The sequence below is a fragment of the Vipera ursinii genome, assembly GCF_947247035.1.
Source record: "Vipera ursinii genome assembly, chromosome: 4".
Lineage (NCBI taxonomy): Eukaryota > Metazoa > Chordata > Lepidosauria > Squamata > Viperidae > Vipera > Vipera ursinii.
In genome coordinates this window covers 67,538,366-67,553,024 of record NC_139514.1, presented here as the reverse complement: position 1 = coordinate 67,553,024, position 14,659 = coordinate 67,538,366, and the positions used below count along the sequence as shown (strand labels likewise).

Here is a 14,659-nt window from a genome sequence, read left to right as displayed (position 1 = left end):
CAGATTACTTTGGAAACAAAAGGCTGAGGATTAACTTTCAAGCCCTATTTAATGTGTGTCTTTTCCTGCTGGTAGCATCACAGCAGATCTGGGTACGCTCACCATGATTGCAATGAGGATGAGTGACTCCATCGGCTGTGACATACCATCTCAGGATTGTTCTTCCATCTTGGAGACTTATTTAATATCTACTCCAGTTTGCATTTGTTAACATAAAAAAAGGTAAAGGTTCCCCCGCACATGCGTGCTAGTTGTTTCTGACTCTAGGGGCCGGTGCTCATCTCCGTTTCAAAGCCAAAGAGCCAGCGTTTGTCCGAGGATGTCTCCGTGGTCATGTAGCCAGCATGACTAGACGCCAAAGGCGCACGGAACGCTGTTACCTTCCCACTGTAGTGGTCCCTATTTTTCTACTTGCATTTTTACGTGCTTTTGAACTGCTAGGTTGGCAGAAGCTGGGACGAGTAACAGGCGCTCACTCTGTTACGCAGCACTCGGGATTTGACCCGCCAAACTGCCGACCATCTGATCGACAAGCTCAGCGTCCTAACCCACTGTTGGGTGAATGGGGAGTATGTTTATTTTGTATACCAATAAACATTTTATTTATGGCTTAAAGCTATTGTTTTTATTTAGATTCATTTTCAAATTGCTTTGCTGTTTGTAGGATGGTCAGAAAATGATAATAAACTATAGGTTCTCTGTATCTGGGAGAAATATGTAACAGACAGTCCAGAATTCATCCATTTAGAAAGATTTTTTTCCCCCTCATTTTCTGACCCGTGGAAAACTAAGAAGAATTATTCTGGGACCCAAGCTTATCAAGAAAGCAAAACATTACAGACTCCAGGTATTCTTTCAAAGAGCTATTCCAGCCCCCCATCTTTTCTACTGCTGTAGTATGGACAGTAAAAGGATAGGATTACTGTTTGCTGCTCTGATTTACCATTCCACTGAATGTGAAGAGATTTAGAAAGACACAGAAATTAGGTTAAACCATGTGATATCAAGAAGGATAACCAGAAATGGGTAGATATTTTTGCAGAATGTATGCAAGGCTTACTCCTTGAAAAGACTGGTTTGCCACAAGAAAAGGGAGCAAGACACCCCTGTTCTATTTAAATAAATGCAGAGAGTCATTCACAGGACGGTGTTGTAAATCATTTTAATAAATATACTCCATTAGAACTAAAATATGTCAAAAGAATACCAGCAGCCTTAATAAAGAGGATAATCTCTTGAAAAGTGCCATTGCTTCATTCCTCAGTAGCAAGAATCACTTATAAAAACTCAAACAAACACAGAAGATCCCAAAAGAATATAGATGTTGCCTCAAGGTTAGCACTTTTGCATAGGTAATAGCTAGATATATAATCTGTGGTTCCTGCTATTAGTTTTACATTCAGAACAAGTTTTTACTTTATGGTGAGAATAAATCATTAATGGTTGAAACTGTGCTTAAGCAACCAATTGGTTCATAATACCCAAATGAAAATTTTGGAAAATTTTGGAATGACACTGATGATTATACTCATGTTCTATTTCAGGGGTGTCAAACTGCCGGCCCATGGGCCGGGTGCGTCATGCTGAAACCGCACCCACCCCAGCTCCAGCAACGGGGGGAAAGTCACGATATGTCACGACAGGTCACATGACGTTGCAAGTTTGACACTCCTGTTCTATTTAAATAAATGCACAGAGTCATTGACAGGACGGTGTTGTAAATCATTTTAATAAATATACTCCATTAGAACTAAAATATGTCAAAAGAATACCAGCAACCTTAATAAAGAGGATAATCTCTTGAAAAGTGCCATTGCTTCATTCCTCAGTAGCAAGAATCACTTATAAAAACTCATTACAAACAAACACAGAAGATCCCAAAAGAATTATCATTACAAACACATCTAACACATCTACTCTTAAAAATAACTGTCATAAGGCAAAGAACATTTTGGTGGTACCCACTTTTTGTGAGGTGCCAAAAAGTAAGTGCACCAAAAAAATTTTTGCCTTATGACACTGTTTTACTTTTAGGATTAGATGTTAAGATTGTTTGTAATGATAATTATTCTGGGAATGGAATAGAATGCAAAGATGCCTAGTTATGTGTTGTGAATCTGAACTAGATTAAAAGCCTTTGCTATATTTATTCTAAATGCTTGAAAGATTGAAAGGGTCAATTCTCCAAAGAGCTTTTAAAGTTGAGTAAGTGTCCTTCCTTCTTTCCTTCCTTCCTTCCTTTTTTCCTTCCTTCCTCGGGTAATGTTGAAAAATGGTCCCTATGTTTTGGATTGTACAAACTATTAAACAAGAAACGGAAAGAAACAGAGCTTGTATTAAAAACAAGTTGGTTGGTTTCCATTATTATAAACAGTGAGCTTAAAGCAGGCTTTTCCAGGAGTTGGTCTTTCTTTTCCCCTTGATGAAAGATGCACAAAATATATATATTAAGGGTTTGGTCTTTGCAAAATACAGCATACTTTTTAATCAAGTACAGTAATAAATTTAAAAAGAACAATATCAGGGATGATTCTTTAAGTAAATATAGATACGTTCTTTTAAAAAGAAATGCTACCTTTAAAAAAGTTGCCATAGGCAGCATATGAGATATCAAAGTTGGATTTGAAGTTTACCATGGCAGACTAGATTGGCATTAACCTTCCTCAACATTTCATACAAGATAACAATGACAGAAATATGATCCGTGAAAGAATACATTTTTGATAGCCTTTTAATGTTTCTGATACCAGATATTTGTATGGATGGTAGAAGTTTTGTTGTGATTCAGGGTCAGCCTGTGGGTTCGGCAGTTGGGTCGGATGATTCAGAGGAGGAGGAGGGGGTGTTGGAGACCTTGCTGAGGATAGTATTGAGGCTCCGCAGAGCCCTCAGCCAGGCCCCTCCCATCTAGTCACGACGCAGACCCAGCTGTGTGAGCCTGACAGCGTGGATGAAGATGACCCACAGCTGGCCCTGTTCAAGGACGCCCGATGCAGGAGGCAGTCAATCAGGAGTAAACAGAGGAAGGCAATGGGGCACCTCGGAAGGAGGCAGAGAGAAGCCACGCCCTGAACTGTTTAAAAGGGGAATGTGTGGGAGGGCTGGTTTGCTGAAGGCAACCGTTTGAATAGCTCCTGTTTCATGGTTCGTGTTTGCTCTGTTTGCTCTGTTTGCTCTGTTTTATGTTAATAAATTTGGCAGGCTTAGTTCCAGCCACTTGCTGTTTTGTAAAAGGGGTTGTCCCTGCCTTTTCTGCAGGGCCGGTAGTAGGCTGGTACAGAACAAGTTTGTGGGAAGGAGCAGTCATATCAACCCTCATCTAATATTCAAATCAGATGAGATTGTAGAGGACACATTCTTTCTTGTTAGCTTTTTAAAAGCAGAAATTCAGCTGTGAGAAACGTCTTAGGAACAGCAAAAGGTTGGAGGTTTTTTAAATCTCCTATGGGTCCCTAGTGGTTTACTACTTAGATTATCAAAACACAAAAAATCCATCTTTTAATCAAATACCTAAGAAATAATTAGAAGAGCTCTAAAAAAATTTTATGGGAAAAATAGAGTTGTCCTTTCATCTGAGCGACATTACTGGTGAAAACACACAGAGAAACATATGCTTTTGGGGCAACAGATTATTCATTGATTCCTTGCTCAACTTGCATCTGAAATAGTGCAAGTAAATCAGTGGTTGATTTCACATATAACATTAGATCACAAACCATGGTTTGTTAAAGCAATCGCAGCAATTCCAAAATGAATCTTTTTGGTTCATTGAGAAGGAGAGAGGAACATTTCTGCAAGGTTTTGATTCCTGAGCATAGAGCTTGTGATCTTCATGATTTTTGTCACCTATATTTTTTTTAAACCAGGAAATCTTGGAATCCAATTTCCAGTATCTCTTCCATTGGCAATATTGGTAGGCATGCTGGTTGGGGAGTTGAAGTCTACACATATTAAAGTTGCCAAATTTGAAAAACACTGTTCCAGTTGAATTGTGACTAGAAATTTCAGAATGTTCAAGCACCATGTTCTGACTTTGAGTTGTAGGAGTTGTAATTCAAACACATTTTGCAGCACAGGAAAGTGAAAGCTGCTATTAACTAAAATCAAGAGATTAAAATGTTTTAACATAAAGGGAAGAAGTATTATCATCTCCTAGTTATGTGTAAGAGAAAAAGATTGGCAGTGAACTGGGTTTATGGGAGGAATTGTGAATTTCTTTGAAATGATCTTTCATTAAATGGCTAGCTGTCTTATTTAAACCCTATTGAATTCTTCATTTTACATGTTATGGATATTGTTATATACAGTGCTTTTTTTGTAAAAGAAAAAGGTGCCGGAACTCACACATGTCATACAACCTGCCTTGCCTACCCTACAAGGTTCCATCCAAAAAAGGTGCCGGAACTCCGTTCTGAGCGTTCTATGAGAAAAAAAGCCCTGGTTATATATACATAACCCATATCAGCCTCTCCCAGTTTGGTATACTTAAAATGTTTTCAAGTGTGGTGTCTTAAATTATCCATTCGTTCTGCTGACAGTAGTAGACTAAAAAACAGAACCCTTTGCTTGAAAAACTTCCTTGTAAAGAAATGAATTAGTTCTGTAGTAAAAGTTATTTAGCATTTATTTAATTGTTAAAAACAAATACTACAATCAGCATTAACACAAAAAAGAAAGCTGCAGAAAAACAAAACAAAAACTGTTATTGTTTCCCTCCAGTTTGTCTCCAGAAGAACTTTATTTTTTTCCACATGCTACTTTTAAATGAGTCACTTTTTAAAATGTAACTCATGCTGGACTATTGCTGTGGTTTATTGCATAAAAGTTCAAAAACAATTTGCCTGAGTCTGTTCTGCTCATCCACACTGCACAGAAATCCCAGTAATCCTGGAGCTTTTATTGTGCTTTTAATACTTTTGTCAAAGGGAGATCATTAGTAAATCTAATATGGACCTTTGCTTCAATTCCAAACAGCAGTAATAATCTGAAGAGGATTTAAAAAAAAAGATGTTAGTCACAGTTGACTTGACATGGGTAAGCCAGAAATGAATTTTGTTTCTTCTTTCTTCCTTCAATCCATTTTATTTTCCTATTGTTTTGCTAATTTAGGAACTTAAGATTTTTTTTAATAGATTGATAATAAAACATAATGCTAAGAAAGAATAAGTGTAATTTTAACTGCAGATTTGTTGGGAGTTGGGTGGCATAGAAGATTCATTCATTCCCATTTATTTATTTATTTAGTACCGTATTTTCCGGCGTATAAGACGACTTTTTAAGCCATGAAAATCACCTCAAAAGTTGGGGGGGTCGTCTTATACGCTGGGTCGTCTTATACGCCGGAAAAAAAACCTTCGGATCTTTTCTCTTTTCTGCTGGGCGGCGGGATCGCTGGGTGAATGGAGGTAGGCATGGCGACCCGTGGTAAAGCGGCTGACGGCAAAGGGCGAACGGGTGATGGAGGGAAAACTCTCGTCAGCTTCTGGGGCGGCTACTGCAGCTGCTGCCGTTGCTTTCTCTAGGACTGGCCGTGCTAGCGCCTCCAATGCTGGCTGACAGGTCCCTGATGAGAGGAGCGGGACTAGCCTGCGCCCGTCGTCTCGGGCAGCCGCTGCCGGGGGTGACTTTGTCGTCCTTCCCCAGCGACAGGAAGTTTTCTTCATTCCAGGCGTTTATTTGAAGGCGCGTGTTCGAGACAGGCATACAAAGCCCCGGGCGGTCCGAAGTGGCCCGAGGCGAGGCGGCAGGGCGGGCCGCAGTCCAGGGGAGCCCCTCGGCTTCAGTTCCCCGGGAGAGCCGCTCCTTCGCGCAGGTGCTCGCTCACCACCCAGTCCAGCACGGCGTGGACGACCCTGCAGGCCTTGCGGGCAGCCTCGGCCAGGCACTCCAGGTGGTCCTCATGAAGCCGGCCGTTCATCTCCAGCAGGGCGATCTGGTCGACCTTGGGCAGCAGCGCCAACGCCAGCTGCGAGCCCCTGGCCGCCTCCTCGATGTAGTTCAGGTCGGCCAGCGGGCTGTCCTCCACGAAGCCCGCGGAACTGGCGCAGAAGTAGTCGCACAGCGGGATCCCGGCGTCGATCACCGCGAGGGTGGCGGCGTTCACCGAGGCGCAGTAGTTCCTGCCATCCGCCTGCAAGATCTGCACGTAGACGTCGATCTGGGAGCGTGGGAAGAGCTGCGTGAGGATGGCGGCCTCGAAGTTCTGCTTCAGGTGCAGCATCATCTCGCTGGACTTGCGGTCGCCGTGGGGCCGCCGCTTGCGCTCGCCTGTGCTGAAGGTGGCCATGCTGAACTGCAGTTGACCAGCGCCTGGTCCGGCGGCGCCTTGCCCCGAAAGCTGCGCGCCTCATGGGGCCCGTAGACAACAGCCAGCGCCTTGGTGTTGCCCTGCTCCAGGTAGGCGGAGCCGTCAGCCTGCGCGAAGACGCCCATGCAAAGCATTTCCAAAAAAACTTGCCAAGAAAACTCCAGGGACTTGTCAAGGCAGTCATCAGGAGTCAAGACAGATACAAAGGTTCTCTCAATCCCCTGGAAAAAGAAATGAATAAATGAATAAAGAAGGGAAATGGGAAAGGATAAAAAAACAAGCCATTTAACATCTATTTTCTAAGAAAATAGGGTCTAGGATAGGGGTAGGCAACCTCGGCTCTTTTATGACTCATGGACTTCAACTCCCAGAATTCAGAATTCCTGAGTCAGCTGACTCAGGAATTCTGGGAGTTGAAGTCCATGAGTCATAAAAGAGCCGAGGTTGCCTACCCCTGGTCTAGGACAATTCACTGCAGCCAACTCGCCACGGCCAACTCACTGCAGGACAACTCACCACGGCCATCTCGCCACAGGACAACTCACTGTGGGACAAGAGTTACACTAATATCAAAGAAATGGTTGTTGTTGTTAGCTGCGAAGTCGTGTCTGACCCATCGCGACCCTATGGACAACATTCCTCCAGGCCTTCCTGTCCTCTACCATCTTCTGGAGTCCATTTAAGCTCACGCCTACTGCTTCAGTGACTCCATCCAGCCACCTCATTCTCTGTCGTCCCCTTCTTCTATTGCCCTCAACCTTTCCCAGCATTAGGCTCTTCTCCAGTGAGTCCTTCCTTCTCATTAGGTGGCCAAAGTATTTGAGTTTTAGCTTCAGGATCTGGCCTTCTAAAGAGCAGTCAGGATTTATCTCCTCTAGGACTGACCGGTTTGATCGCCTTGCAGTCCAAGGGACTCGCAGGAGTCTTCTCCAGCACCATAGTTCAAAGGCCTCAATTCTTTGGCGCTCAGCCTTTCTTATGGTCCAACTTTCACTGCCATACATTGCAACTGGGAGGACCATAGCCTTGACTATACGCACTTTTGTTGACAGGGTGATGTCTCTGCTTTTTAGTGTGCTGTCTAGATTTGCCATGGCTTTCCTCCCCAGGAGCAAGCGTCTTTTAATTTCTTGGCTACAGTCCCCATCTGCAGTGATCTTGGAGCCCAGGAAAATAAAATCTGTCACTACCTCCATTTCTTCCCCATCTATTTGCCAGGAATTGAGAGGGCCAGATGCCATGATCTTGGTTTTCTTAATGTTAAGTTTCAACCCAAGTTTTGCACTCTCCTTCTTCACCCACAACAAGAGGCTCTTTAGTTCTTCTTCACTTTCTGCCATTAGAGTGGTATCATCTGCGTATCTTAGGTTGTTGATATTTCTTCCGGCAATCTTAATTCCAACTTTTGATTCATCTAGCCCTGCCTTTCTCATGATGTGCTCTGCATATAAGTTAAATAGGCAGGGCGACAGTATACAGCCTTGCCGGACTCCTTTCCCAATTTTGAACCAATCAGTGGTTCCGTGTCCAGTTCTCACTGTTGCTTCTTGACCCGCATATAGGTTTCTCAAGAGACAAATAAGATGGTCTGGTACTCCCATCTCTTTAAGAACTTGCCACAGTTTGTTATGATCCACACAATCAAAGGCTTTAGCATAGTCAATGAAGCAGAAGTAGATGTTTTTCTGGAATTCCCTAGCTTTCTCCATGATCCAGCATATGTTGGCAATTTGATCTCTAGTTCCTCTGCCTCTTCGAAATCCTGCCTGTACTTCTGGTAGTTCTCGATCCACATACTGCTGAAGTCTAGCTTGTAGGATTTTAAGCATGACTTTATTAGCATGAGAAATGAGTGCAATGGTGCGATAGTTTGAAATGGTAGAATAGAATAATTAAAGAAGGGACAGAATGAAATGTGAATGGCAAAAATTAATGGCAATATTTTTTATTTATTTTAAAGAATTAAATAGAATTGTTAAATTGTCCCACAGCAAGTTTACCTGCAGTGAATTAGCCATGGTGAGTTGTCCCATCGCAAGTTGTCTGTGGTGAATTGGCCAAGGCCAGTTGGCTGTGGCCAGTTAGCTGTGGCAAGTTGTCCCGTTCCCTCCTCAGAATGCTTACAATGGATAGTTTCATTCACAGCCAGATCTTTAATTTTTATTCACATAAGAGCATCTGCATAGATACCAGAGTGATTAAAAAGAAAACATATTTTAGCAGAGTTAAAATCTACAGGACCACAAAACTTTAAGAAAAACACATACAATATATTTAACATATGTATTTTTCTTATATATTCCTAATAAATTGAAATGTATCACCAAAGACAAATGCAGCAGCATTTTTAAATAAAGTTGTTGACTAAACAGACTTGGAATTTAACTCTTCAGCCCCCATGAGGTACCTTATTTTGTGTTACATAATTGCCTGTCAAGTTTACTTCCTCCATCCATTTAATTAATATATTATTCTGTGCTTTCAGCAAGCTATAATTAGCCATTATGTTTGAATAAATAAATTATTATTTCTCCATGCCATCTAAAGTATAGCAATTTACAATCCAACTTTGGTTGACAACTTCAAAAAAATATATATTTTAAATTAGGTGTAATGAAGGAGGAAGAAGAAATATGTGAGATTAGAAATATCAAATAATGCCAAGCCCTTAATTTCTTGAGTATTTCAAAAAAAATTCTTGCATTTGTAGAACCTTCTTAACTTCCTCTTTTACCACCTCTGCTGTTGAGGAATTTGTAGAAACACAGTGGTCAAACATGCAGTTTCTAATATGGAAACATCAATTTAAATATATCGAAGCAGACATTTTAATATATAATTTCATCTTAGCTCAATGAAAACTATATTTCTTTCCTACTTTCACTTCAAATTTAGAGCAGTCTTCCTTAAGCAAATATGTGCAGATATGTTGAAATACAATTTTCATTATTCTTAGACAATATGGCTTGTATCATTCTGGGGAAGGTTCTGTAGACTACTTTTAAATGGATGTCATATGCTTTCCTGTTGACCTTTCATCTAGCAGCCTCTGATGAATGAAAATTGCTTATTAGGTTTGTAACTTACAATTAATGATTGTAACTATGATTATGACCTATGACTATGACCTATGACCTGTTACTTGCTGTTTATATGTACACTGTGAGCTTATGCACCGAAGACAAATTCCTTGTGTGTCTGGTCACACTTGGCCAATAAAGAATTCTATTCTGTTCTATTCTATTCTATTCTATTCTATTCTATTCTATTCTATTCTATTCTATTCTATTCTATTCTATTCTATTCTATTCTATTCTGAAACTGAATTCTATGCACTTATATAAAATAGACAACCACAACTAGGTTGTCCTGATTAGAACCTGCTGCATTGGAAATAAAATAAAATATAAGCAAAGGAATACCAACCAACTCTTATCCCATCTCTTTGAAAAAGAGTTATTTTAACATCCTTTCATGCATATATTGTGTTACCCTTATTGGTAAGTGCTGATTAAATAAATTCATGCTTATTTATTTGATTAGTTGCCTGGAAGAATCATAAATAGAAGAAACTAAAGGAAAGGTTTTCAAGCTTTCACTCTTTAGAAAGCAGATCATAATAATCTGGCTATTTGGACTGAGCTTGTGATTTATATTGATTAATGATGGCATTGGGTAGTTCCTTCGAAGTTCCTGATACCTGCTGCAACTGAGATCTTGGCAATCAATAAAATGGGTATAGTGATTGGCTATGATTCTATATTCAAGAAAAAAGTTCACTGTTCTGAAGACTGAATGACATATGCTAGAAAGAAGCATGGAACAAAAGATTTGGTTAATATATGGGGAGAGGAAAAAAGAGTGCTCCATGAAAACATTCTTCCTTTTTCTTCTTGCTTGATTGCACCCACAACTGGTCAACAAACAATTGTGATTTACATTTTCAGTGCAGAGTAATTGCTCTTAGTCAACACCCTGTGTATGTCTATAAGTAACTATGGATGGCCTCTAACTATTAACAACAATCAATGCCCTTTTGATAGTCTCTCTGGTAAGGAAGAGGTGAGCAATTAATTCTGAAATAAGAATACGCCTGGGAACCAACCTGTGGTTGAAGCTGAAATGAGCTTTCATGAGAAACGTCCTTTAATACAGAAATGGCAGGGACTGGGGGGAGTGTGGAGTATTTCTGTGTTCTATACGTAATTGTCTACATTTCCTGATGGTAAGAAGGAAATTGTTAGAACTAACTAAGGATTATATGAGAAGTGGAATCTATATCCGTTTTCTGATCTGCACAATAGATTTATTTGAGCAATTACTCTCTACTTTTGCAAAAATCAGTTCTAAGGTATGTGTTTTTCTTTTTATTGCTTTTTTAATGTCATATGATCTTTTTATTCAATATCATGAAGATCAGGACTTCAGTGCTTTGAGTAGAATACAATAAATAGATTTGGTAGGTTCAAATTATTTTGCTTCTGAAGCATTCTGATTAGTTGTGTTGTCAAAAACCTTCTGGCTTGAGAATGAAGTCTAGCTTGATTGTCTAAATTCTTTTTGAAGTTGATTTTATTGCCACCTCTAAATCTATAATTCAGATTTAACTATTACAACCCTATATGGCCAATGGGAAAACTATTGCTTTAATTATGCTGGTCTTTGTTGTTACTGACATATTGTTGTCCTTCACCATCATCATCTTGTCTATGATGGTCATTGCTTTCTTCTCTCTTCTTCTCCAATACAGTGACCATCACTTTTCTCAAGCCAAGGACACCTTTGGATTAGAGAGATTTTATGTTCAATAGCTTTATTTCTTCACTGTCAATTCTAAGTTAATTAAATATGCAAGTAGACATCAGTTTTGTCTTGATATTTAATAATAAAAATCACCTTTTTATTTTTATAATTAGTTTTTCTACGTCTTTTTTCTACATTTAGTTAACAGAGTGAAATTTCAGCGTATTGGTATTTCATCCTTCAGATTTAATTCCAGCTATAACTACTTCCAGTCATGCTATTCCTAAATTTAGTGCACAATTAAACCTATGTGAGGACAATATATGCAATGTCTTATTCCATTTCCCATTCTGAATCACTTTATTTCACTACCTACAGTATGCTTTATTCACCGTAAAAAATTCTTCAGAAAAATAGTCAGGCATTCTGGTATAGACATTATCCATAATATATTTCATATTCTGGCATCATTAATTTGACCAAAGGTGTTTGTGAAGCAAAGTAAACCACCTCTTGGTATCGTCTTGCACTTAGCATGGTAACTAATGCCTCCCAGGTTCTCCTGGTGCGCCAGTTGCGCCCCTATCTGGACCGAGATGCCCTACGTACGGTCACTCATGCACTCGTTACCTCTCGGATAGATTACTGCAATGCTCTCTACATGGGGCTGCCCTTGAAGACCACCCGGAGGCTTCAGCTGGTGCAGAATGCGGCCGCGCGGGTAGTGATGGGAGCATCCCGATACTCCCATATTACACCCCTCCTGCGTGAGCTGCATTGGCTACCAGTTGTCTTCCGGGCGAGATTTAAGGTGCTGGTACTTACCTTTAAAGCCCTACATGGCTTAGGCCCGGGATATTTGCAGGACCGTCTGCTACCGGGGACGACTTCCCATCGCCCAGTGCGCTCACACAGAGAGGGCCTCCTCAGGGTGCCTTCGGGCAGACAATGTCGGCTGGCGACCCCCAGGGGGAGGGCCTTCTCTGTGGGAGCACCAGCCCTTTGGAACCAACTCCCCCTTGAGCTTCGGATGGCCCCGGACCTCCGGTCCTTTCGCCGCGACCTCAAAACTTTTTTCTTCCATCAGGCTGACCTGGATTGATGATGGGTTTTTAAATATGTTTTAATTTTTAACTGTGTAGTTAATTTATTTTGGGGCTGTTATTTAATTCTTTTTTTAATTTTTGTATTGTTGTTTTTTATTGTTGTTAGCCGCCCTGAGTCCTTCGGGAGATAGGGCGGCATATAAGTCCCAAAAATAAATAAATAAATAAGCAAAGTAAACCACCTCTTGGTATCATCTTGCACTTAGCATGGTAACTAACGCCTCCCATGTCTCTTTGCTTCTTTTAGAATCTAGAGGGTTTCTGTTATCCCGGTATGGCTTTTGAAAAGACACTGCATGCTTTCACGTGGTGCTCTCGTTGCTTTCACTACAGTAACAACCCATCATTTATGTTCATCATCATCTATAGCCATCTTGTGGATATTAAATAGGTAGTGCAGAATAAAATCAGTCATTTCCAAAAAAAAGCAATAGTAGCAATAATTTTCATTGACAGTTACTAAAATAATACGAAGTCAGTCATATTACTTGGGTCCTCTAAAAGGAATCTTTGATGCTTTTAATGGACTTACTCTGTTTAACGTTTTCCAAGACGCATAGGAAGGAGGAGGAAATATACTATGTTTCAAGACAGCTAGAGAAAGCTTCACTATATCAAAAGCTTTTTCTAATTAAAGATGTCGTGAAGACTTTAGCTAATACATTTTTAACTATAGATTGGATACAAGGTTTAGCCAGGTTAAGTTTAATTCAAAGGTTAATAAGGGCGGCAGCGGTTATGCTATTCAGAGTTAGAATGCTGGCTATCATAGTTAAAGGGTTAATTATTACCAGGCATTTATTCTCTTGAGTAATAATTAATTTGTAGAGCCCTAATATTGAGTTCGAGAAAGTGCTCATGCAGAGACTTGCGAAAGAAAAAGAATTGTCAATAGTTGCCATTAGCACTAGATTTCAATGGGGTATAGCTTAGAATTTCTTCCAAATTGTCAAGGAGAACACAGACTAACCATATATCTGATACGCCTCTTCTGAGAAGTGTGTAGACGACTGCATCACAGCTGCTGTTTCCTTGATGAATGGGAATATAGCAGTTTGTGCCCATAGTGCTTGCGTGGTTCTTTGAAATGATGTTAGAACAATACCATCAAGAAGATAAGCAAAACAAACAAAAAAGTTCAGCAGCTTAATTTTATTTGTACAGAAGGAAGACTTTGTAAGACAAGCTCCTGTGTAGCTGATGTTGGTAAGAAAGTATGAAGCATTTTCTGTGGCAATACCCAGAGAAAGAACTGTAAGCCGTGAGAGATTGGTGTTAGTCCTTCCATAAGCATAGTAATTCTTTTACTGAAGCATTTTGCAGCATGAGTCATAGTATTGCTTCTTTTCTTTTTTTTTCTTTTACATTTGGTGCTGGTTTTAACATGGAAGGAAATTACACTGGTTAACTGCAGTTGATTCTGAACTTTAATTAAATGGAAGATTAATTATTAGCAATTATGTGTGGCTGTAATATGTGAGGCTAAAATCAGGAAAATATTACTGCATCTTTGAGAAAGGGTGAAATGCCGCCCACCATGAAAGAGGCAGTGCTATGCTTTCCCTTGGAAAGAGCATCTATCTCTCCATCCAGTTCTACACAGTTGCTACCATTCTTTAGACAAGGTTGGTGAGAAAGTAGTTTATAACTAGTTCCACTGGCTTTTAGAAGAAATGATGTCTAGATTCCTTTCAAACAAGATTGAGGCCCAAACATGGTATAGAAACAATACTGGTTGCTCTGTTGGATTCATCAGGACCTGGGTGAAAGTAGAATGCCTTTCCTCTTGGTGATATTTAGTACCATAATCATAGTATGCTTGGGACTATCTGCAAGAACTGGGGCTTGCTAATGCTGAATTGTGAGGGTTTCCTGAGCATGATTCCTGTTGGTATTTGTCAAAAAAAAAATCGTCCTTAGTTGCCCCTGCCTGTGGTATTACAGGGCTCAGACCTCTTTCCCATTTTATAACCTTGACAGAAATATGTCAGAACCATTACCTTGACAAAAGGGACCAAAATACCCAGAACAAGATAACATTTAGAAATGGCTCAGACACATGCCTCCCTAATTAACTGGAGTATAAGGAGGAAGGAGAGGCACAGCGCAATCTGACTTGCAAGATTCTGTTACTATAGCCAATGTCAATAAAAGTAGTTTTAGCCTTCATGTGGAGTTGATTTTCTGGTCTAACCTACCTAGTGGGTCTAACAGATATGACTGATGATGTTCTCTTTCAATCTATATATACAGTATATATTACTAGGCCAGGCCAGCAATGCTGAGGAAATCTTGACCCAGTGCCTGAAAGCTGGAAAATGGAAGATAGAAGAAAAAAAGTTTAAATTCTGGGAAGATGGAATTTTCCGCCATTAAAAAGCTATACATATTGCCTTCCATAACATCCAATATCTATGTATGCCACCCAATTGCTACTTTTCTTCTCTGGCATATTAAAAGGGATAGGGAACAGCCAGGGATTTCTCTCATTTGCTACATAGGA

The 14,659-nt window shown here is 40.1% G+C and overlaps 2 protein-coding genes across 2 annotated transcripts in view; one reads left to right on the top strand and one right to left on the bottom strand.

Annotated features, from left to right (window-relative positions):
- The window catches only part of NHS (NHS actin remodeling regulator), a gene marked incomplete at both ends in the record, with an annotated part of 283,740 nt that overhangs the window by 207,399 nt on the left and 61,682 nt on the right, over positions 1-14,659 (top strand). The gene's annotated exons all lie outside the window — the stretch shown is intronic.
- On the bottom strand, positions 5,690-8,325 carry LOC310640340 (exosome complex component RRP41-like; the record flags this gene model as incomplete). The annotated part of the gene is given in 3 exon segments (XM_083362555.1): positions 5,690-6,292; positions 6,298-6,528; positions 8,308-8,325. Coding segments are annotated over 3 exon segments (762 nt in total). The 3' UTR covers positions 5,690-5,779.